Source organism: Charadrius vociferus, unplaced genomic scaffold (genome assembly GCF_000708025.1).
Source record: "Charadrius vociferus isolate BGI_N301 unplaced genomic scaffold, ASM70802v2 scaffold545, whole genome shotgun sequence".
Lineage (NCBI taxonomy): Eukaryota > Metazoa > Chordata > Aves > Charadriiformes > Charadriidae > Charadrius > Charadrius vociferus.
Genome location: NW_009648590.1, coordinates 251,905 through 277,718, shown reverse-complemented (window position 1 = coordinate 277,718; position 25,814 = coordinate 251,905). Strand labels below are relative to the sequence as shown.

Genomic DNA, 25,814 nt, shown 5'->3' with positions numbered 1-25,814 from the left:
TATTTGTCAGGAAGAAACCATGTCATGCTGCCTATGCCAAAACAAGACCCCTATGCTGCCTCCCCTAGGACAGGTCTCCTGCTAATGTCACCTGGACAATGCCTGGCACATGGAATTTGGTGGCTATCCTCAACCACTGAAAATGTCTGCTAAACTTTCCCTTCTTGAAAGGCAGAGTAGACTTCTAAGTAGATTTGGTTTGGTTTTTCCTTTGCATAAGTCCTAATCAGTGCTGGGGAAGACAGTTTGCATTTTCAGATTACCATTTGGACAACCTTATTGTGTGATTTTTAGAGAGGCCTTGAGAGAAATGGAAGTCTCAAAGTCAAAAATAACCTTTTTATCTAATCTTCTCAAAATACAATGTTTTGCAAATCCTAACCAGGACTTAAAAGTGTACAGGATTTGGCAGGCTTATGCTTGCAAAAAATTCAAACCTATCTTTTTCTGCAATCTGGAAATGTATGAGAGAAAAAAAACATTTTCTCCTAAAGAAATAATAAAATTATTTTCAAAATGAAGTCCCTGTAGAGTCTTTGAACTACAAATAAAATGGAGTTGCCAGTCAGACTCCCCTGGTGGTATTGAAAAACTACCAGCTTAATGTCAGTCAAAATAACTTTTTTTTTTAATTAAATGCTTGATCAATCCTAAAAATTAAGAGTTCAGGATTATTAAGCATAGCCAATAAGAGAAGTGCTTGTCACCCACAGAAAAGAGAAAAATAGAAAACCCTTAGCAATGGCTACTCTAATATCGATTTAACTTGGACAAAGAATTGCAGAGACCTCATGCAGGCTGACTTGGCAACACTTAACCTTCTTCAGTCCTCTGTTTCTATCACCCATCACTATTTTTAGCACTGTCTGTAAAAATATGTTTTTGCCAAGGAGCAAAGGCAGGATAAATTGCAGAAAGCATGTAAGCAAACAAAGAAATCACTAAGCTTACAGGACAGTCACAGTTGCAGTTTTCTTAAGCTGCTTCCCATTCGTTCCCTGGTTTTGTGTTACCTATGTAGATCATAAAGCTGCTAAGGCAAGAACTTCGTCTTTTGGCTGTTTTGTTTATGCTTAAAGCCCACAGCACGTTGTTTGTACTGATGTAAATACATTACTTAATCTTACAGGGGAAGGTCTGCATTGCCCCACTCCAAGAACTGGGAAAATTTTGTCATTTAGCAACAGCGCATCATACAAGCACCTATAATGGATGTAGGCAGCTTCAAGTTCTCAGCTCATGGTCTGCCTTTTCTGGGACGTACTGCCTAGGTACGGTGCGATGCTAAGAGGTCAGTGTGGCCTGCAGGCAAGCCAGGAACAATGTCTCATCTCTGGCCAGCCCCAAATGTTGAAATAAGGAGATTATTCAGCACCTTTCTGTGCAGCCATGCTGAAGGCTGTCACTAAAACGTCTATGGTAACAGCCTGAGCATAGTCTGGAGTGAAGTTAGCCGGCTGTGGAGAACAGCTACCGTTTGGGGAGAACAACTTTTAGTTATTCAACATGGACATTTTTGTCCTGTTGAGTAGCACACCTGGCTGCTTGCGGTTGTGCCAGGAAGGTATGAGTCTCCAGTGGTAGATCCTCTATCATATCTGCCAGTGCTATGGAAATGTCTTGGATGGTCACTGGGTCTCAGGTGACACGGGCTAGTGATGTGTATGTGAATTTTGCCCAGGGGGACTTCTTAGCTAGTCTGGTCCATTCTTACATCTCTAATTTACTCTGACTGATCACTAATTGGAAAATGGTTTGTCTTGAATTGTTGATGGTTAGCAGCCACCTTCTAATGGCTGTTTGTTCATATGTCTGTTCATGGTTTGATTGTACATAATTATCCTTGAGTGATGTTTTTTTTTGGCATGCGTTTCTCTAGGAGGTAATGTGAGTACCACAGAGCTCCCCTGTGATGTAGGGTAAAGGTGTAGGAGGTGTTCTTTGTGTGTATGCAGAAAGTAAGGTATAGGCCTTCATCTGCTCTAGCTACTAACAGTACTACTATGTACATGATTAAAAGCACAACAATTACTGTACTAAATACATGAAAATGAATTATAGCACGCTAACTGTGTGAGCAAGAAGGCTGGACTCCTTGAATTCAGTAGAAAATTTTGCTTTTGTTTTTTTTTGTCTCTCTTTCCAGTAACCCCAGGAACTACACACAGTGCTTTTGTATGGCATCTTGTAACTTTAGCAAACACTGGTTCACAGAAATGGAGTAGTCATGTGGAGAATTCCTGTAGCAGAAGTGCATGCCTTCCTCATCCCACGAGGAGCTGGCCATGGAAACCAGCCACTCTCTATGTCTAATCAGACCTAACACGTGTAGCACCAGTGACATGCTAATAAAACTGTCAGGCCTTGGGACCAGTAATTTACACCTGTGTTTTTAGATTCTCTATAAGAAAAAAGAAACTCTCCTTGTGGATGAAAAATTATGTGTGAATCTGTAAGGCTAGGCTGAAAAGAAGCAGATGCTGACATTTCTAGAGTTAATATTTTTGCTTAAAAACACATCTGTCATCAGCCTCCACTTATAAGAGCAGAGGAGCACTTATCTAAATAAACATGGCAGCTGTTTTATATGATGGGACTGTTTTTTAAATAGTAAAAAATATTGTATCATTTTGAAAGGTATAGCTGCCTTTAGTGTTAATTTACAATAATAGGTCGGAGTTTGTAGCTGTTCTCTGCTTTAGAATAATTTCAAATGACACTTTCTCACATTATCTGAAAACCTCCCTGCAAGGCCAGCACAAGTAGAGGGAAGGTTAATAACTGGAAGTGCTGCAGCTGAGAACACTGCAAATGCTGAAAACTTGCTGAGGAGAGAGTTCTGGATTGTAGTCTCAGGAGCATGTTAAAAAAAAAAAAAAAAAGAAGAGTAGGGAAAAAAAGACACGAACTTTTGGAGAACTAAATTATCAGAGTTCTCTGCCTGTGGGATGAGGGTTACAATATAAACAGTTCACATTTTTTAAGATGTCTTTGCTGTGCTAATTAACTTGCTTTTTGCCAGTAGTTCAACAAATCCTATGCACAAAAATGTATGATTCTGTTTCCTACGGGAATCTTTAGTGAGTCACTTGACACTGATTTTAAGACCATTTTACATCATTAGACAGGTACAAAGAAGACTTAACAGGGCCAAGGAGAGACCTGCACTTGAAATCAAAACCAAATTTTATTTGCTTGATTATCTCACTTAGAGACTACTAGTGGCTTTTGATGATAAGGCAGTAAGCCAAATATAAGAATGCATTGTGATTTGCATTTCCAATTGTATGGGATGTGATGCCCATTCTTAGTCTTAATATGATGGACTTGTGCAAAGCATTTGACACTGTCCCACACAATATCCTGGTCTCTAAATTGAAGAGACATGGATTTGACAAATGGACCACTCGGTGGATAAAGAACTGGCTAGATGGTTGCACTCAGAGAGTTGCAGTCAACAGCTCGATGTCCAAGTGGAGAGCAGTGGCGAGTGGCGTTCCTCAGGGGTTGGTACTGGGACCTGTACTGTTCAACATCTTTGTTGCCAACATGGACAGTGGGGTCGAGTGCACCCTCAGCAAGTTTGCCGATGATACCACACTGTTTGGTGAGGTAGACATGCTGGAGAGGAGGGATGCCATCCAAAGGGACCTGGACAGGCAGGAGAGGTGGGCCCAAGCCAACCTCATGCAGTTCAACAAGGCCAAGTGCAAGGTCCTACATCCGGGTCGGGGCAATCCCAAGCACAAATACAGGCTTGGCGGGGAATGGCTGGAGAGCAGCCCTGAGAAGAAGGACCTGGGTGTGCTGATTGATGAGAAGCTCAACATGTGCCAGCAATGTGCAAACACAGCGCAGAAGGCCAACCGCATCCTGGGCTGCATCAAAAGAAGTGTGGCCAGCAGGTCAAGGGAGGTGATCCTGCCCCTCTACTCCACTCTAGTGAGACCCCACCTGGAGTACTGCGTCCAGCTCTGGAGTCCCCAACATAAGAAAGACATGGACCTGCTGGAATGTGTCCAGAGGAGAGCCACGAGGATGATCCAAGGGCTGGAGCACCTCTCCTATGAGGAGAGACTGAGAGAGCTGGGGCTGTTCAGCCTGGAGAAGAGAAGGCTCCAGGGAGATCTTATTGCGGCCTTCCAGGACCTAAAGGGGGCCTACAGGAGAGCTGGGGAAGGACTTTTTACTAGGTCATGTAGTGACAGGACGAGGGGGAATGGCTTTAAAGTAGAAGAGGGCAGGTTTAGATTAAACATTAGGAAGAAATTTTTCACTTTGAGGGTTGTAAGGCACTGGAACAGGTTGCCCGGAGCGGTTGTTGAGGCCCCATCCCTGAAGGTGTTCAAGGCCAGGCTGGATGTGGCCTTGGGCAACCTGTTCTAGTGGGAGGTGTCCCTGCCCATGGCAGGGAGGGTGGAACTCGATGATCTTCAAGGTCCTTTCCAACCTAAACAAATATATGATACTATGATTCTATGATGTATTAGTATTTTCCGAAATGCAAAATGCAGAAAGATCTTTCTGTGTGAAAAGTCTGAGAATGTGAAAAATTCTTCCTTTGGGGTATGTGTCTTCTTCATTAGGCTCTAGAAACATAACCCTTCTTTCTAGGCAACCTACTGGTTTCATATGGAACTTTTCATTTTTTGGCTGCTCGCTTGTGTTGCATTATCAAGATGACGGAGTGCCTTCCCCTGAGGCTGCGCCGGTATTCTGAAGTGCTTTGGTTAACAGGAAATGATGCAACCACATATTGGAAAGGTAGATAACATGTATTTCCATCTCCTCTGGCAGTGTTTTTGAATGAATTTGGCCATGTGGTGTGGCCTGAACATGGCCTATGTATATGGCCTTGCAAAGAGTTTAGGTATGAGACTATCCAGTTTGTGAATGTCATGTGAGCTTAGCTCAGAGATAAGAGCCAAGATAGTTGGCTTGCTGTAATAGTGCTGATCCAGAGCAAGAACAGCAGCAGGCCTTTAGGCAGGTGACAGAAGAGCTGGACTGGCCAAAATATTGTCAGCGGGAGTGCTATAGGTGCCTAAGTGGTTAATTCCATATTTCTGTAGGTTCTGCATCATGCCTAACTGTCCCTGAGGAACCTACGATCTTTATAGATCTGGGCATCAGCCTTTTCCAGATGCATTGCTGGCAGCGAGAAGCACGTAATTAGCAACAGGATCCCCCCCATAAATTAACAGCAGTAGCTGGATATGAACTTTATTGGGAAAAAATTGGAAAAAAAGGCCCGAGTGTATGGTCATGGTCCATGCAAGGGTGTGAAGGAGGAATGGACTTAGGGTTTCATCCACCCTCTCCCCATGCATGTGCAGATGGTTTGCAAGCCAGGAAGGAGGGAAAAAACTGTGATTCCCCTATCAGTGTTGCTAGCCAGGACTGGGAAATGTCAGAATTTGCTGCTGATGCTTCTGTAAGTCATTACCCCTGGAGGAAGGAGGAAGTGGTAGAGGAACTGTGACTTGTAAATGATTCCTAATCAAAGTGCTTCCCAAGGCTATTGCTGAAGAGCTGCAGATTCCTCAGCAACCCTTGCTCAGGCTTGTGCTTAGGACTAAAATGTGTTACTCTGCCTTGATCACAAGCCAGAGTGTGCCCTACCCTGGAGTAAAGCCAAGCAGTATCTCTGGGGAAGGACAACTGTAGGTAGTACAAAGTGGTGTAATTGTGCACTGTGGTATTAGGGATGTTACTATAGATAAGTACTGTTGGCCTACAGTGAGTGTAATACTATGCAATTTCAGGTAGACTGAAGCTAACCCTGTGACTGTTGCACTGTAGGAACAGTTTCGTAACCTACTGGTTTCATAAAGGTAGCCTAGTTCTCCTAAAACTTAATTTCCAAGAAATCCTCTGAATGAGCTGCAGTTTAGCACTTGCTTTTGCTGAAGTCTGTGTAACACTTTAAAATGTATTTTTAACTCTCTTTCCTAAGTGCTTAGGACAAACAGGATCTCCTGTTAATAAAAATCTTTGATGGATGCATTAAGGAAGCAGTGCGTATGTAATCCTATATTTCCTGAGGTTACCTCAGCAGTATACGTGGAGTATAACATTTAAGGAGGGTAGGTGCATGTATAAAGGTCTTGTAAAAAGCTAGAAGTAGCATCCTTACTACTACTACAACAGTATGATTTATTTTACCACGGATATTCTACAGATAGCAGTGTGCTTTATCATCAAACCTTCAGGCAAGGGCATCCATAAATTGTAGAAACAACCAGTGAAGGATTAAGCCTCAACCTCTCCAATACCTCATTGCCCTGAATCACTGAAGGGGATCTGTTCTCTTTGCTTGTGAATGGAACAGTGATTTGGTGTGGGCTATTCTGGCAAGTTTTGACCTAGTTACAACTTTTCCAAATTCAGGTGTGTAGGCACCTTCTTCTGAATTGTGTGCCCTTTTCGTCTTCCAAGAACAACCCTAGTTTCTTTTATTCATGACCTTGTTAATACATTTGCACCTCCAAAAAATGAAGCTTCAAACCATGCGATGAAGTGAAGTTCATATTGTCTACAAGAAAGTATCTGCACCGCTGAGAATAATGCCTTTATTTTGTATCTAAATGCCAGATGTCAGAATTTGGGCATTTGGAGATTTAATTCACTCGAGTCTTGCAATTTAGTCCTGCAGATAAGGCGAATTATTTAAAACTAATGCTCTAAGGCGAAGCTGTGCGGATACATCTGTAGAATTTCTTGTCGTGACCAAGTACTTTAAAGAATGATGATGAAGTGAGAGTCAGAATTGTCACCTTTCTCAGGACCACAATGGTACTAGTATTCTGCGTGTGCAAGAAACACACTGGGGACACTGGAGGGATTTAATAACTGTGTATCTCTGCAAACAGACTGTTCAGGAGGAAAAGCTGTTCTCAGAAGGGAGGCCCGTGCTGCGCTGTAATGTGGGAATTGGAAGTGGGGGTGAAGGCAGTCACCGATAGCTGCCAAAGTGTGGGGTTTATAAGAGTACCGTTTACTTCAGGACATAGCAAGGAGAGCTTGTAAGGCAGTATCACAAAGCTTATGCTGCAGAAAAAGAAAAAAAAGGAAAACCTTTGTACAAGTTTATCTTATGAAAAGCAAGCGCTATTTATATAAATACATTGTGGCAGTGACTATCATTTTGCAAGCAGTGTGTTAGGACTTTGAAACGTTATGCAAATGCACTGGTGGTGTATACACAACTGTACACCCACTGGACTGTGCTTCATGTGTTCTTGATGCCAATGAAAACAGAGCAGCCTCCAACCGATTCAGGGGAAAAGTCATGGCTGTAAGACGCCAGGACCTGCTTTACAGAGCTACTGCTCTGCTTCTAATAACTGAAGTTAGGAAAGTCCCTTGGATTTAACCCTAACTTTCTTTATCTGGGATGGGACGTGAATAAGCTGAAGCAGCTTGTTAGTGGTTTTTAATAGTTTTTCTGGCCACAGACGGTTTCCAGCATAACATGTTTTATTGCAATTTTTCATAGAAGCAGTTCTTTTTAGAAGAGAAATAAATAATCATGTGGCTCATGGCAAAGCTTCCATAGTCACTGGAGACCTCTGGTGTAACAGCTAAATGAATCAGGAATAGCTGAACTCTCTCCTGCAGTGGCATGCCAGAATCGTTTCCTTGCCAGTATCTTTGCTTCCCTTCTGCTGTCCCCCCGAAACTGCTGCTCTTTACCCCCAAGGTGCTGCAGAGCTCGGCCCCTTTCTGCAGTGTGGGGCTGCCTTCCTGATCCATTCCTACTGAAGTGGTTGTCTTGATTCATTTTTCACCATTGCCCTGTGCAACTTCTGGGACTTTTGTTCAAAAAGCTGTCATCCAAAGTAGACTGAAAATCAATGGAAAGACTCCCACTGATTTGTGTGACATTTGATGTAGTCCTTGCCTACATCCCACCTTAAAATCTACCTCTTCCATGAGGTGTATGTCTTGTAACCTTCAGCATTATAGAAAGGCATTGTGCTATAGTGAGTGCTGTATGGCTCTAGATCCATATCCCCATTTTCCCTAGCAGCGTTCAGAGAGATGACTTTGCACTGTTTGAGTGTGCCCTGTGCAGCAACTGACATGAAAATTAGAGAGGGAAGCACAGCCTATAGAAGGATGTCTGGTTTATGGGAAACACCAAGACATGTATGGAGGGTACAAGCAGTGGTACCTGTGGTTGCATCATTTCTTTCAATAAAGAGCTAGTTTTAATTTCAGAAGTTTGAAACCTTTTCTTATAACTACCCAGCATGAACTATATAAGGTGCAGTGGCAGCAATCAGTTTAATGAGACCTGCAGCAAGGAAGAGAGTTTGATCAGTAAGTCTGTAAAATGGCAGCAAGTGATGGAGGTGATGTGAAAGGGTTCAAACAAGAGGAAAAGCTCGATCTGAGGTGCTGGCCAATCATCTCCATGCTGAAAGCAAGAACTAACCTGCTGTGTAGCACTGAGCATTGTGGGTGAAGTTGAGAAAATTAAGATAACTTTTTAGATACTCTCTTGCTAGAGAAAACAGTTCTGAGAAGTAAGAGATGCTCTGTTGGTGGGAATAGTGCCTGGGGTAATTAAACAGCCTGCAAAGGTGTTTGAGGTGCAGTGTGAATCGAGACAACTCTGAGCTGTAGAGAGATACTGTTGATTTTTTAAACTATCACCTAGCAGGGGGAGGAACAGGCAGTCGTATTACAGAATTGAAAGCTCTGGCTTCTGCATGTAACTTTACAGACTTTAAAGAGTACCTAATGAAAGACGGAATAAATTGTGGGACAAATTATTTCAGCTTGCAGGAGAGATTTGTTGAGAGAAACAGATCTACCTTGGGAAAAAAGCCTGAGTTGTTGAACTGTCCAGGAGAAGGATCAATAAAATAATAGCTCCCAAAGCAAAACAAGTATGTGGGCTCCAGCTGAAAACATCCAGAACTCAAGGTAGTTGAGGTCCACTCTGGACACAGGTATCACGAATCCATGTAGGTAATGCAAAAAAAAAAACACCACAGGAAAGACCAGAAGAAAAATGCCTCATATCATGCAAACGGTGCAACAGGTATGAAACGCAGACCTGCCTTATGTTGCCCTGCTAACCTAGCAATAGAGGTACTGTTTCAGGAGCAGCAGCAGTAGTGAAGCTCTGTCTCTGTAGTTGTGTGGCCCTTGCTCCTTTATCTGCCCTTACTGCAATAATCTGAGCTCTCCTCCAGCCCCTCCATGACACAAGCACCAAGCAAAAGGCAGGAGGTCTTGGAGGTGCTGCCTGGAACTTAATGTCCTTAAGATCTTAGTGTCATTTTGATTTTTGCTATTTTATCCTTATATACCTTTTTCAGAGAAGTCCCTTGATCATTTGTGGCTGGAGCTGATCAGAGATTCACAAGCTACAGGTGTGCCTGGTTTGTGCCTGCATAAGCCTTCTTTCCTTAGGTAATCAGCCTGAAAAGGGAAAACTACACACTGAAATTAAACCTTTCAAGGCTTCCAAGTGAAGAGGGGCTATTTACAACATCACTTTCACCAGAGCCAAGAGCTCAGTGTGTAAGCCCTCGAGGGGAGAGGGCTGCTGGCTGTTCAGCTGCTAGACTCTGCAGCTAGGCTGTTGGGTCAGTGAGTGATTTGATTTCAGCCAGATTGTGAAGCCAGATGCAATATAATCCCAGCAACACTTCTGCACAGTGCTATTAGACCAGAGAAATATGACCAAGTGCTGGTTGCGCTGAGTCCCCCAGCTGAGAACAGAGCATCGCGTGACCTTCCCGGAGGAGCCCTTCTGCAGTTCCAGCAACTGTGAAATTTTAGGAGCAGTGTCTCTGCCTGTGCATACTTAAAGAAGGCTACTGTGCAACCCAAGATTTCATTTTCCAGAATGTTCCCTTTCACCCAAGGCATTAAATACCCTGTTCCTCCACCTCCTCCCACAGGAGACTTGGTGCAAATTGTGTTTTGAAACTTGAAAGAACCAGGATCAGCAAGTCCCCAGCAGTCTGATTCAAAATGGAGAGCTATACCCCAGAACAGTGTATTTCACTCTCTAGGCAGATGCTGTGGTAGCAAAGGAAACAAACACAGCACACCACACCACTTGCCTCTGAAAAAGAGAAAATGTCTTTTCTTCATCTATGCAATCCCAGGAAACGTGGCTTTCGAGAAGTGGAATAGATGGCAAGACTGGTTGGCTTGGCACTTAAATGAGTCACTTTGTACCCATGGTATTTGATTGATGGAAAGCATGACAGTATTTAGAGGCTTCATCCTACCCTAAATTACTAACTAATGGATAATTCAGTTAATTCCTCAGCAGCTGGATTCAACCACATACATATTAACTTCCAAACCAGGGAAGCTTTGCAGTTCCTCATTTTAGGTCAAGATGTTCTAACTCTGTGACACTTTGCAACCACTCTTGCAATTTGCTAGGAGCTCGGGGACATGAATTTACGTTAGTTGGAGGAAACTAATCAAACTTTCTTATTAATACATCTTGTTGATGACAAACTACACCTAACTACTTGTATCGTAAGGGTGCACATGGAGAGAGAGGTGGCAGAGTCAAATTCTTACCTGCTAGAAATTGATGGAGTTCTTTAGATTTCTCTTGGCTGTGTCAAGAAGAACCTTTGCATCAGACAGAGAGAAAACAGTGGGAAAGGGTAGTTTTAAGAACTCTGCCTTTACTTTGCCCCAGAGTTTGCTCTAGAAATGTATTCATAAGACTTTCATCTTACCATTTCTAGTCTGTATAGATTTTAGGTAATATTTAAGACAATAATTTATATCCACACTGATCTTCATGATCTGGTATTAAAATGAAGGTGAGCTCTTTAGAGCATTTGCTGCATATGCAGTTCTTAGGCCACCACTTTAGACTGTCACTAGGACCACTTTCTAAAGCCTTCCTATAGCAGTGATATCTCAGCAAATAGGGTTTGAGATCTAGGTCCAGAGTTTAAAAATCTAGCACACACAAGGCAGGATAAATACCTGTTGTTTTAAACTGAAGCTCAAGATCTCCCTGTTCTGAATTTTATCCAATACTTTCTAAAGAGGCATTTTTAAAATCCTAGTCTAGACAATAGATCAGGCTGCAGGGATGTGGGAAGCTCTGGCTTGTCTGTCTGTCTGTTTGCTGACTTGATTGATGTGCTGTTTGCTTTTATGCTGAGAACTGTGTTGCTACTTTGTGCATTTCCTAAAAACTTTCTCCCTCCCATGACCCTTCCAGGGAGCTCTCACTGGGCACAACACGGTTGTTTCAGGGACCCTGAAATACCGTGTAAGGGTGAAGTTACTTCCAGAGGCTGTCTGCAACATACTGTGCCAGCATTCTTATAAGAACCGGAGTGTCTTTCATCTGATTTGGGAGAAAACCCCTATTTTATTTCCAAATTAAAACCACGCTCTGAATACAGTATCCTCTCACTTTTGTGCCTGAAGTCTACTTACGTGACACATCAGGGACTGTATATCTGATTGTAAACCCAAGGTATGGGTTTACAAGCATGTGATTCCATGGGCATCTTGAAGATGTTTGCACAGTACATGTTGCTGGCTTGTTTTATGTATTTACTACACATTGGGAGGTAGTGGAAGTCTTTACTATCACACGGTAGTTAATACGTCAGACAGAGCTCCTGGTGAGCAACAAGTGTATGCAAGCCAATACACTATCCAATTTATGTAAGAAGCCTTATGCACATCAGCGAATGTGGTGTATTAAAATAGGAGTCCTGATATGCCTTAATCTTTTTTTTTTTTTTTCAGAATGGTAATACTTATCATTATCTGAATCTCAAATGATATGTCTACATCAGCAGATTACTATTCATTGCCTTTATGCCATTGCTGTCACAAAACCAGATAATATCTCTTAATATGTTGATGGTGGCTGTAGTCACCTGCACTGTGCTAGAGTGGTTGAAGACAAACAGTCATACAGTTGTATGTTTATTTGGCTTCTTTTGCCACTGGCATGGGGCAGACTTGCTCAGTAGTGACCCTGTTGAACTTTCAAAGGTATTTTTCATGCTGGTGGCATAAATTCTTTATTCATAGCTGGAGACAACCTTGAACATCTGTCTTAGTTCTTACAGCAACCCCTGCTGAGGCTACAGTATGCTTCTGACCTTGCTCTAAATGTCTGGAATACGTATCCTTCAGTTGAAAGAAATGTAATTTGGTATTTCTTTATAATCCCCTCCCCCCCCCCCCCCCCGAGGATAGCCACACTGGCAGCAAATGAAACCTTTCACGCTTCTTCTAGAATGGAAGTTAAAAATAAATACCTACAATCCACTGTGGGGTGAATCCTAATGCCAGCACTTAGCCAAAATATTTTGCAAAATCAAGGGAAATTTTACTTCTGTTGGAGGATTAGCAGAGTCTTTCAAGCACAAGGTGAACACAGGGCAAAACTAGTGAGGAATCTTATTTGGATGATTTATAGCTTCACTAAAGCACAGAGATAAAGCCTGAAAGTGAAATGGAAAATGCGATGCCCACGAGAAACATGGTTCTTGATAATACTGAAGTTAACCTTTAACATTAAATAACATGTATATAAAATATTATTAAGTTTAGACATGCTCGTTATCAGTAGCAAACAAATTGGGAGTATGGAAAGCTCTGTCCTCCTGAGATTTCATGAGTACTTTCAAAATGTGCTTATGACAAGGGCAGCTCTGCTGTTGGCAGTCACTGTTCTCGCCCTCATGGTAGATGAGGCCCAAGGCTCTTGGAGATTAATTGCAGCAGGCTCCCAGCCTTTGAGGAGTTTTTGGACAGGCAGTTTTTTCTGCAGACATTTTTCTCTCTGTCTACCCTAGCACATAGGCTGCATACATGCTGCGCACCAGGCATCCGGGTAGCCTGCCTAGAAACTACACTCTAGCCTTCTTCCAGTGTCTCCAGCAAAGTCAGCTGCAGCCTGGATGGGTGCATCTCTCAACTCTGTCAAGTTTCTTGTGTCCTTATTGAACACTGAAGTATCATAGTTGAGGTAGGAGCTTAGCAGAAGTGGATGGATGGGTTGCTCGACTAGCTCCATGCATTCATTTTTAGGAAAAACTCGTTGTCTGTCTTTTTCAAAGATGGGAGAGTTAGAAAGTGCTATTTCATCTTCCCCTCTCTTCTGTCTCTTGAGAAAGCTGCTGAGAAGAGATGATACCTCAGTCCGTACTGCCTTTGAGCTGATACCAGGGAGCCTCTTGCTTTTTTTTTTTTGCAAATAAGAGGTGGCAGCAGAAGTTATAGTGTTTTTGTTTGTCTCCGAGGTGGAAAGTGACCCTTATTATTGTAGGCTGTAGGTTTCTTACAAAATCTGTTACCTCCAGAGGATTGTGGACTGCAGCAGCATCCCCTGATTAAGGCTTCATGTAACTATCACTCAAGGATTTATTTTCCTAGCTCTTGAATAGCATTTCTCACAGGAAGCAAATGTCACTTCTACTTTATTGGTCTGTGCTGGCTTCCAGTTCAGGTTTGGTTTTACTGGAAGGTGTTGCTTTGGACCTGGAATATTCTGGCTGCCTGGGAGATGTTATGCTCAACAAGGAAATGTGAGCTAAAAGCTGTGGACGTAATTGGGAGGTGGAGAAGGCAAGGTGTTTACTGTGCAGTTCCCACCCTGGCTTAGGCCATCCAGAGCCGATCTTTTTGCTCCCCAGAGTTATTTTTTCCCTTGATTTTTTTGTTGAACTTTTGTTGCACTGTTTTTTTATACGCGGTTCTATTCCGAGCAATTTAAAGCACTGGCAGCACTAGCTAATCCTGCTTTGAAAGCTGGTATTCTGAATGCTTTGTAAGTTTTGAATCATGATGATTGAGGCTTTTAAGAAAATAGAAATATTGTGTAGGTTTTGACATTTCCTTATAGTGCCTAATGAGCTATGTAAGCTGTGTAGGGCAAGTAGAATTATGCTTACTTTAAATGGTACAGGTTGATTTGTTTCAGACTGTTTTTGAATGTGCGATCTTGCATAATAGACGTGGTGCTTAGGGACATGGTGTAAGGGTAGTTTTTGGTGGTGGTAGGTTGGTGGTTGGACTTGATGATCTTACAGGTCCCTTCCAACCTAGAAGATTCTATGGTATTCAAGCCTGGAAGACCCTATCTGGGACAGCAGCAAGTTAGAAGACAGTTTGATGTTAAAAAGCAGCATTACAGCTGGAAGCAGGAGTAGCAGTGGGGTAAAGAGAGAGATGCAATCGGACTTAGTTTTGTGCAGAGGAGGGGCCAGTACAAAAGGTAAAAAAAGGCTGAAATGAAGAAATATTTCATATTATCCATGGCATTTTCCATTTTAAAAAATGTATATACAACAGGCTGCAAAGGCAATGTCTCAGTAATGTGCTAAGCCTGAGCTTTGATTCAATCTGTCAGAGAAGCAAGACAGTTCAGAGAGGCTACGTGAGGACTAAATGCAGAAGCAAGGTATCAAGAAAGGACCTGTGCGCACCATGTGTTGGAGCATTGCTTTATCTTCCATGGATGTATCCCTGATCCTGTCACCAGACTGGCTGAGGTCTCCATGCCCTACTTTCTCATTTGGTGAATTGTCACCACAGTTTGAACTTTGTCTTCTCGTAGCCCTTTTCCCTGGGCTGAATGACAGCACTGCTTCAGAAAGCCCTTCTTTGGTATTTTCTCCTTCATTCTGCACCTGTGTCTCTTCTCACAGAGCTATTCCCTGAGCATCATAAGGAACATCAGTGAAGAACTCATTTTGTTTTGTCAAGTTTCTGGTCTGACCCTTAATTTAGAGCAGTCACTTCAGCCTACAATAAACTCTGTGTTCCTGCATGCCACAGTGAAAGAATTACGAGCAGTCCTTAGCCCTGTGCATTTAGGATGCTTTGGTGGCCCCCTGGGACAGGTAGACTTCAGTGCCTGAAAACTTATTATAGAATGGGGGTGCAGTCAGTGGGTTATTTTCTGTATAATAGTGTATATGTATGTCTACCTGTATGTAAAAGCTTTTTACATGATTCTCTGAGGCCATTAGGAGCGGAATGGCATACCATCATTTCAGGCACAGAGCTCTTCAGGATAAGCAACTTTTTCCATCTTTCTCCAGCAAGCCCCAAGAGGCATACAGCATGTAGGTGGGAGGAGGCTGTTCATAAGTCTCCCATCACTGCATCCAGGAACACAAAGTTTATTGTTGGGGTGAGTCTGCAGCTCCGAGTGATAAATAAGGCAGGGAAATTAGATGAAAAGGGCTGACTTCTCTTGCTCAGACAAAGGTGGACCGATTTTTAAAGTTTAACAACCTGGACTTCTCATGAGCATATGGAGCACACGTTGGTAGAGGGTGCAGACTAAACACGGTGAAGTAATCAGGCAACAGAGCAGAATGAGAACAAGGATCTCTTTTGACTGACTTAATTTTAGGCATATATTCTGTGCTTTTGTCTTTGTTGTGCTTTTTGCCTCTCTCTGGTTTTGATATTCCTTGATAGACCGGCATATATCCAGTCCAGGTTGCTTCTTTTTTTCTTTTTTTTTTTTTTTTTTCCACATTCACTCTCAAAATTTCATATACCCGCTTGGTTTTCAGTCCTCTGTAGAAAGCAGATCTTCCGGGCTTACATAGTTGGACTCGGAGGCTAACAAGAATGTGCTTTCTTAAGTGATTTTGGCTTATATGGCCTCTGAGATCATGGATGTAGTGGAAGAACACCTGCTTTCATCTTGCTTCAGTGCTTAATCCCTGTCCCAGACAAGCCTAGAAGGGCACGGCACCGGAGGTGAAGAATAATGTAAAAAATTGCTCAATAACTTTTTTGAATATCCGGAAAGATTCATAGATGATAATCGTATTCTCCCTGGTTTTCTCATATCCACACCAAGAAATAAGATAGAAAGACACTGTGTCTTCAACTACTACATTCATTGCTTGAGAAAATGAAAAAATATGAATAATCCAAGGTCTCTGCAAGCAATATAGAAAGTGTTGAAGGACAGTTGCACACATTCCTTGTATGCCTGATGCAAGCAGAAATCTCTGTTCGCAAATACTGCTTTGGCTAAGGCTATTTAAGACTTGTTACCAGTCTGTGTGGGTGTGTGCATGTCTTCTTGACATTTTGTTTTATTTTTTTTTCTAACTGAGCCTATTTTCCTTCAGGGTGGCAGGACACAGTGCATCCAAGAAGTCTGCCCCATTCTCTCATGTCCTCAGCACCTCAGTCACATTCCTGCTTTCCTCAGCACCTCAGTCACATTCCCGCTGGACAGTGTTGTCCCAAATGCTTAGGTGAGTGGGTTTTTTTCCTGGGAATTTTGTAATTACTATGATATGTTTCTGCATAGCATCTTTTATACCAGTATTTCACAATAATGGTAAATTCTGGGAGGTGGAAGAGAGAGTACTGCTCAGTGGAATTTATAATCTACAGGTTTAAACAAGTACTTGGGGTCAGTGTGTAGGGTTGTGATGGGTGGTACTAAGCAAGCAGCCACAGAAGAGCATAGATCAGTTGGATTGTTTAGAGACAAAGGTAGAGATGTTCCCCACCTTCATTACACACGTTTTACAAAGGAGGTTGAGGTGGAAGGAAATGTTTCGTTGGAATTTGCCACAAGAAAAAGGCCTCACCCTCTCATATTCAAGTGTACATTTGCATTCTTGGTTTTGAGGAAATGCAGGTCAGAGGAAGCTTTGGGACTGAAATTGCATCCTTAGAAGCTGTTGTCAGAGAAGCTAGTGACCCAGGAGTCTGGCTCATGGTTGCCTTCTTAAGGTGGAATCACAGTTTCAGCCAGCAATATTTTCAATTACGTCTTTCCAACACATTTTAAAGGAGTAAGTCAGAGGCCTCTATGAAGGGCTAGTTCTTCGAAGTCATGCCAAGCAAGGCAGTGACTTTTGAGAGTCCTTATTTCGCTTTTGCCATGTCCACAGATCCCACAGGTTAACATTTCTCAGTACGTATCCCTCTATTTCATAAACAAGGAGTGCTTACATCCTACCAAGTAAATTGGCTTTTATTTGGTCTATGAGTTTATAACTAGGTTCGGAAAATTTTTAGAGCTGATAATTCCCAGTTCTTCAGCAGAAACTTTTTGTTATGTTGACCTTATCTTTACTACTATCCAAAGTCTGTTTCCAGGGCTAGGTTCAGAGTACAGATGGGTCTGACCTTGGAGGCAGCAAGCCAAAGAGAGTTCCAACTTCTCATACTACATAACATGTTTGACTGCTTGAAAGAAACCTGAATTTATTTATTTATTTGATAATTGAGAAGTGCTACAGATAAATATCTGCCTCAAACATTTAACCGTAGCACCAGAGAGTAATACAGTAGAGGAATGGAATGGAGAGGAGAACAGTCCAAATGCTGAACTTCTATTTTGGCTGAGGACATTTCTCCTTTCCTTCTGTAAAAGCCCCTTGTCCTCTCCACCCCATGCTTTTCCCAACTGATCCTTCCCCACCTTGATCTAGGCATTCAAAACCCAGCTTTAATTTTTGACTACTTTGTGGAGATTTTTTTAGAGTCTTTTTTCCACTCCTAGAAATGTCTGTAAATGAGTTCACTATTAATAATGATTTTCCTTTTATGTGGTCTTTGCTCTAAACCATGTCATATAGCTGTGAATAGATAATGCCTATTTGCAGGGCAGTGTTGAAGTTTTTGGAGCGGAGGTAGAGCCAAAGGATGTGTAATCCACTGCATGGCAGCTGGGAAAGAGAAATGTTTTCAGGGATGCTAATGCATGTTTTTTAAAGTATCATGTGGAGGACCTCCCTGCAATTGAATTCCTGATACTCAGTGTATATAGCTTAGAAGAATGCAGTGGCCTCTACTGGGACTTGAATTATTAGTTTAACTAGTGGTTGTGAGCCAGGAAAGCCAACCATTAAGCCAATATCTTCACCACCACAATCTTTTAAAGTGGTAGCTCCTTTGTTAGTGGTTTTTTACCAGCTATTTGAACTGGGTTGGCCACCCGGAATTGCACTGGGTGGTTTGCAAGGCATGGCAAGAGGGTGTGAGAGAGAACTGGACTTTTGTTCACTTGTTGACATAAGTTATGCAATTGAAGTCCTGGCCCCACATAGGGCAGTAGAAGTGTCGTTACAGGCGGGACTATAGCTAGGCTTTGCCCATAAGTGGTGCATGGATATAGAGCAGTCCCTTTTAGGGCTACTGAGCATCCTCAACTGATTTCTTATGTCAGTCCTGCAAGAGAAATTAAGCCTTTCAAGAAAGATGTATATTCAGTAAAATTAAGGCTAGTTATGCAAGCACAGATTAGTCCAAGGTAGCTAATTTGCAAGACAGAGATGTTCAAATAGTGTCTAGCTGAACAATAGCAATTATTTCTTAACTTATATTTAACACTTATTTTAACATTAGATTTGTAAAAGCTCACGACAAATCCAATGGATTTTGCCATGTGCTTATCCTTTTGTTCACTTATATCTCAAAGGAAAATGGAACCTTTTTCTTTCAAGCTGTTCTACATTTATAAAAAAATATTGAAAAGGGAAGGAATTACAGTGTACCAAGACCAGGTGGTTTGAGAGCTAAAGTATTGGCCTAATACTTAGTGACTTCTTGTATGTACTTATAGTGACCATTCCGTACATTGGAATTGATGCCTATTTAACATCAGACCTCAGAAATGATAAGCCAGGAGACTGGCAGCCACTCATAAAAGAACTTATTAGTTGGCTGCCACCAAAAGTAAACAGGGGAAGGTATTCAATACCAGGAAATATAGTGATTTCATGTGAGTATTTGTAAAGAGCTCATGGTTATGTATCATAATGGTCACTTGTTTAAAATAACCTACTAGGATAGAAGCTAAGGAATAAAAGAAGCTTACAGAACTGCAAAGTGTGTTGCAACTTGGATCTGAAAGTCCTTGCACAATTGCAGGACTTCAGGAAGGATTTGATATTGATGATGCCTTCCCTGTATAGTGGTCTAAACCTTGCCTCACTTTCATGAAACCCATATATTTTATGGGTTATGGAAACTAAATATCTTTTGTTGTCCTCGTTCTGCTTATAAACAATGCAAATGCCTGTATTTCTTGCAACATCATGTGAACATGGCACACCAAGCTATCTTAATGAGACTGGACAACACCTATGTTGGGTTTTTTTGCATCAGTGTCACTGACTTGATTTAGTTTGGCTGCTGTGAACCCCTGAGGTAGATACGCTAAAACCAGTTAAGGCTGCTTTATTTGATAAGTTATTGCATTAAGTTAAAGACTGTTTAAACTAGTTTAAGTGTACCTACCCTAAGAGTTTGCAGTGCTTACTTTTTATTCCTTTAGCTGCACTGTGCACTTTATGATGAGAAGGAGAAGAAAGATTTTTCCAATATAAACATGCCATAAATCATATTTATATTCCCTCCCACGGTAGAATTTGTACAGATGAATGTGTGCTAGAAGAACAGTGAACTGTTAAAAGTACATATTTTTTTCACACCAAAATGGAAACACACAGCAAATGACACATTGCACATGAATTTGGTCTGGTGACAATAAGCCCTACTATTTTTGTTGACAATATGGCATCTTTTCAACCACATTCTGTTTCTATTACTGTTTATTTATATTCAGGACAGAGGAAAGTGTTTGACCTCCCATTTGGAAGCTGCCTCTTTCACAGCAACGTGTACGATAATGGATCCTCATTTATTTATGATAACTGCACAATGTGTACGTGCAAGGTAAGTCCACAGTGCTTTGGTATTGTGTGCTGATGGTTGTCTGGCTTAGAAGTTACTTGTAGGGCTGTGGAACTGTAAGCCTTGATACTGTTCTTTGGCATCTTGTGTGGTCCCCGAGAATCTGATCTGAAGAGCACTTACAGTTGTGCTAGGAAAGTTTAAAAAGTTACGGACTGCCTCAGCTGAGACATGATGCCTGACTCACTGTGATGCAAAATGAAGTTACGCAGATGATGTGATCCTTTTTAAGTCTGCATTACAGTGGAAGAGGAGTTTCTAAGTGGTTAATTACAACATCACTGCCGAAGAGCAGAGATTTTTTTTAGTGCCTCTAGCATGACTGTGACTATTTGCACTTTTGCACCTAGGCAAAAAAATGAAAGGGTTGCCAAATCAGTAAGATTTTGCAGGCCAACAGAAGTACAAGCTGGGCTTTAGCTTCACAGGCCATGAAAGATTCTCTTAATCCAGTAAATAATTTTTATTATTTGACCTATTCAAAGCAGTTCGGCTGCAGCTTGAGTGGATGCAATGACTGAGCAAGCAGAAATGTTATGGTAAGGACACACAGGAGCACAAACATCTTGGTGATGATTTCATGATTTCCTTTTGTCCTTTTACCTAGGATTCAACAGTGATATGTAAGAAGAGATGCTTACTTCCTGGTGAATGCAACAAAAACAAAGACCACTGCTGTAAAGAGTGTGTCTCGTATATCACTCCTGAGGAAGTGAAAGTGTGCAAGTTTGGCAATAAGATCTTCCAGGTAAAGTTTCAGGTGTGGCTCAATAATAGATGCCATTGTAACAGCTGAAACAGCATGAGTTTACTTTAAATTAGTACTGTGGCTTGTTTTTTAGCAGAATTCTCACCATCCTGGTTGATGATGGAACAACTCAGAGACAAAGCTTTGCAAAATTTGCCATCTTATTATTTTTTTTTTTTCTGAGTTCATGTAAATTCTGCTGATACACAGCAGTTAAAGATCAGTTCCTCCTTGATGTGACATGTTGTCTTGCTCTCAGTATGGAGATTCAAGCTGCTGTTTCATGATACGTAATGCATTTTTAGTAAGAGATTGTAATGCTCTGCTTTCCTAAACAAACCCTGATATTCATGGAGAAGATATTCTGAGTGGTATGTAGGCTTTATCTAGTGAGCCAAAAAGTCTCTTCCATAGCTGACTCAACAGGAGCTGTGTGAAGTTCATCTTGGCTGAAAGTTACTCATCTTGATTTACTACATTTCACGTCTCTGCTAAGGACAGCACCTCTGACATCCTATATTGGGATAGCCATGTTAATAACTGTTACCTACTGCACTCTCACCCAATGTTTTCAAATCACAAGGGATTCCCTGCAGAACACTTCTGCTATTGCTGAGACCCTGTTTGTTTTTCCAAGTGGTGGGGTTTTTTTCACACTGTGTCAGAAAAAGACTGTGTCACCTCATGGGCCATCTGTGAATTAGAAGACCTTTGAATCAGATCAAATGTTAAATCCTTTGTGAATACTTGGTTTGCTCAGACAGAATCACTTCCCATTTATTCCATCTTTTGTGTACATAGCTGAAGTGTTTATTCTGGAAATTACATGTGAACCTACTGTACGCTGAGACTATACTCCATCTGATTGGCACTTTCACACTGGTGCTATTGTGCTTCAGGAACAAATGCCTGCTTCTTAGGCACCCAACTAAAATATTCTGCTTCTTGTGAAGATTTTATTATATTACTAAGTATTATATGGAGTAAGAAAAAATAATGAGACAGTACACCCTTTTCTGGCCTCATGTGCAAAAAAGTAAATCCACTGTCGCTGTGTTGAAGTTAGTGGTCTAACACAGATAGAATGTGCACAGCAAACGTCTTTGCACTCCTGTGCAAAACTCGGTGTGAGACAAAAAAATCATGGTAGGTGCATGCAGTCAGCTGTGATTTATTCTAGTACCTTAGAGGATGCCTGGAGAGTGATCATTACAGGCCCACAAGAACATGTGCTGCATCAGGAACACGAGGCAATTTTGACATGGCCTGGAAACAAAAGATAGAGGAGAGACAGCCTTTAACCAAATTCTTTACTGTGAGGGTTGTCAGACAGGTTGCCCAGAGAAGTTGTGGATGCCCCATCCCTGGAAGTGTTCCAGGCCAGGTTGGATGGGGCTTTGAGCAACCTGGTCTAGTGGAAGGTGTCCCTGCCCGTGGCAGGGGGGGGGGAACTAGATGATCTTTCAGGTCCCTTCCAACTCTAACCATACTATGATTTGATGATTCTGTGCTGCGCTGAGTAAGTTAGGCTCCTTGGCATTTCAGATTTAGTCTGTTTTTCTCTCTGATCCGAACGTCATGTTAAGGTGGGCATGTAATTGTTCACAGCTGTCTGGTTGGTCTGCCTGTTCCTGTCAGGTCTATCCTCACTCTTCCTTCACAGCAGCCCTGTAAGCACAAAACATGCACACTTTGTTTCTAAGTGGGCTAGCGCAAGACTGTAAGTGGGTGAGACAGAATGTTTTAGGAACCACACTTGGCAAATGCAACACTATGTAAAAGGGAGCCAGGGTAGTTCCACATCAGTCCTTCCCAAGTAAGTGGGGACAATACCATGAGGCATATTTTGCTCTGCGCCTAATACTTTGGGAGCCATATGTAGACTGTCTTACCTGCTTTGCATTTGAGAAGTTCAACACTGTATCTCTTCTAAACATTTTCAGATGTTTAGCAGATCAAGTATCTGTGAAAGTGCTGTAAGTAATCTAAATTAGAATTCATTATTCGACCATTCCTGCCCCAAGTCAAAATGATGCTGCATCTGGGAATAAATTCACTATATGCTGACATCTTAATCAAATACTTTCACGTGCAACAACTTAAAAATGTCACTCAACCCAATGAATCAGGTTTTTCTAATTATGTGAGCTTAAATGAAAATTTGTGGTAGGTGTGATCACATCTCAGACACATACTGGAGAGAAAACAATGCAAATAATCAGGATGCTGATGAAAAATGCAAATGTGATGTGGTTAGCGTTGGAAAAAAGAATTTCTGACCTAGAGGGCCAAAGGGAAGAAAACCCTGCTGAATTTGATCTTTGTCTTTAATCCGACTGGCCACGGACAGACACCTCAAAATAATTTAGACTAAACAATGACACAATGCCAACAGGGAAAGTCATTCTTTCTTGTGCAATGATACATTGCTGAAATAGCTTCCTGTTGCCACCCCAGCTGATACTATATCATGCTCCCTCTTGCAGGATGGAGAGATGTGGTCCTCTGTGAACTGCACCATCTGTGCTTGTGTGAAAGGCAAGACAGAGTGTCGCAAGAAACAGTGCGTTCCAGTCAGCAGCTGTCCTCCTGTGAGTTTTTTAAAAGATCAGAGCTTTTTTCTCTTTTTTTTTCTCCACCATTATCTTTTTCAGTGTTTCTTGGAAGTGTGTGCATGGCAGTGAGGCGTGCAGATTGTAAAGAAGGGATCTTCTGGCATATTAATTTAGGCTGGTGTTCCCCAGGTGTGCTACGGCTACCCTGCATATGGGCTTCCCGCCTCTGTCCTTACTCTGAAGACTGTGCTCCTTTTCACCTCCTCCCTTTAACTTTCTCTGTCCCAAGTATCTACACTGAAACATCTCTTTCACATATATTTAATAGCTTTAGAGAGTGGTGAGATGACTATGTTACTATTTCAAAAGCATACATATTGTTAAGGCAAGCCACAGGAGGTTGTTCTACTTCCATTTCTCATTGCATATGAGGCTTAATACTTGGTTGAAAATGTAAATCAGACAAAGCAAAGCAAATGATTTCAATCAAGCCATGGTGCTTTCTCAAAGGTTGCAGTCTGAGTATTTTGTATTTGAAAGTCTGAAGTGAACCAAAAGAGTGGTGTAATGTAACTTTACTTAATTGCTTCAAAAATTAGCATTACTTGAAACCATGAGCTAAAGTCAGCCTTTGTTTCTCAGATTTCTGTCACTGACAAATTATTTTGTTTTAATGGCTCAAACTTTCAGAAGAGGGAGCTCTAAATAGCACCTCATGTAGGGGCAGATCTTTGAACAGAACTGCAGAAGAGAGCGCCAAGTCATTAGCATTACACCTTCTCAGCGTTTCCTTCTCCATCCTGGAAGCTAGTGGGGAAAATATGAGTCACAGACACCTAGGTATAAAATTTTAAATGACAGACTCTAGTTTGTAAAATTTTATACGTGTGAACTTTTGACAGCCAGAAGCGGTAGAATACAGAGCCTGTACCTTGGCACTCCCTGTTCTGCTGTGCCAGCGGGCTGCAAGAGTGATGCTTGCATCCTCAGAAGAGGGGACGTCCCTTTCCTGTCACTCTGGCACTCACTGCAGAGGGCAGTTTTCCTATTAATGGGCCTCATGTGAGATGTTGCATACATCTTAGGAAGCGTGAACAAATGGAGCTGCTCTCCTGGGAACCTGATGTGGCTCGTGGCAACCGGGTTTGCTTAGGCCAGTCACAGTATAAGCAGGAGGTGAGAACTTGGACCCTTCAGGTCTCTTCAAATTCTTTTTGGCTGAGAACCTGGCACACATTTATATTTTCCCTGTGCTGATGCTTTTCAAACGTTTAAGATGCTTCTGAGGTCAAATAACTGATATGGCTTAATATAGATCTTAAGTAAAATATACCACTTCAGCAGTATCCATATATAAATTTGAGCATTGAGATGATCAGTTGAAGTGGCTTCTAAAATGAAAAATAGTGGTGGGTAAAAATTCACCATCTGCGGTCCTGTAGCAGCATAACTGACTGTCTATGAACTCATTCAGTGCTGCTACATGATCTGCTCTAAGGTTAAAGTCAAGTCCTAAACTGCCCTAGACCTCCGAGTAGAGTCCTGAGGCAAGGTGCAGTTCCTTAGGGCTGAAGAGACCAGCTTTGTTACACTGCAGCACCATTCCCTCCAGTATCTAACCAGTCAACCTGCTCCCCGCCTTAAAATGAAGTCTATAGCAAGCTGCATGCAAACCCACTCTCCTCCACAGGTGCACATAACATTTCTGCTCTTCCAAGCTACGTTGGAAGGACAAGTAGGAGAAAGAATGTAAACTCTAGAGTGAGATTTATATTTCTGTGCCAAGTGGGTACCAAGTAATTTAAAAGCAAATAATGTATGCTAATGGATTTAAATCTTTTACTTTTCATGTGTGCTCCACTCTCTTTGAAGAGACATTCTGTCACAAATCTATAAACATTAATTAAACACACAACGTTATTCAAGATAAAGATACGTTAGTGACTCGGATAGTGAAAATCTAGGTATCATGCATAGAGTAATGCTGTTTGCTGCCTGTGCAAACTGTAGGGGTGTGAACTCCATTTCTTTTCTCTCTTCACAGTATTTCTGGCAGTAAGCAGTCTCTACTGACTATTGAAGACTGCTGTGGAATAAGATGCTGTTTAGTGTCCCTTAGGGTGTCAGGCCACATAAAGTTATCTCATTAAAACTGTGTTATGGTACACACAACTGAGTGTGAAAGGATTGAAGATTCACAAGGAACTTACAATGTTATTCCTTGACTTAAACGCTTTACCGTGCAGTCTTAATATTCTTTGCATGATGTTGTGGGTTTTTCTGGTGACAGAATATTTAATTTATCAACATAGATTTTGGCCAATTATTTCTTGAAAGGATGGGTTTCAAAGTGGTAATTCTGCAGAAATATCCAATACCATTCAACAATTTATTATTCAATGTGTTGGTGGCAGGCTGACATATTTTTGAAGACTGTTTCTGCCATTTCTTTCATTTTCTTCATAGGGTTAGGCACATTTTTCTGTTTCTTTTATTCTTTTCTTTTTGGAGCAGTTAATCCTGTATCAGTAATTACGGCAAGTTTCTTTCTTAGCTTCTTTTCATCTGCAGCAGAGGCAATACGTCTCACAAATTCAATCCTTCCTGTCGTATTTATAGTAAAATCGGTTCTCTTTAGGCTTCTAGCGAGCCTTGTGGCTTGTGGTTTCTGTTTCTCACTTTCTGACCGCTGACTGCCTGTAGATATTCCCTCTCTCATTTACCTGGAGTGGCAGTCTGCAAGGTGCTGTACACGCTGGCCCCCATCCAGCAAAGCTATTAAGCATGTGTCCAGTCCTGCT

At 41.7% G+C, this 25,814-nt stretch overlaps 1 protein-coding gene across 1 annotated transcript in view; it reads left to right on the top strand.

Annotated features, from left to right (window-relative positions):
* BMPER (BMP binding endothelial regulator) overlaps window positions 1–25,814 on the top strand; it is a 148,502-nt gene that overhangs the window by 61,279 nt on the left and 61,409 nt on the right. The window contains 5 exon segments of the mRNA XM_009886208.1: window positions 16,125–16,199; window positions 16,202–16,253; window positions 19,583–19,692; window positions 20,318–20,458; window positions 22,945–23,049. Of these exon segments, the coding sequence (XP_009884510.1) occupies window positions 16,125–16,199; window positions 16,202–16,253; window positions 19,583–19,692; window positions 20,318–20,458; window positions 22,945–23,049 (483 nt within the window).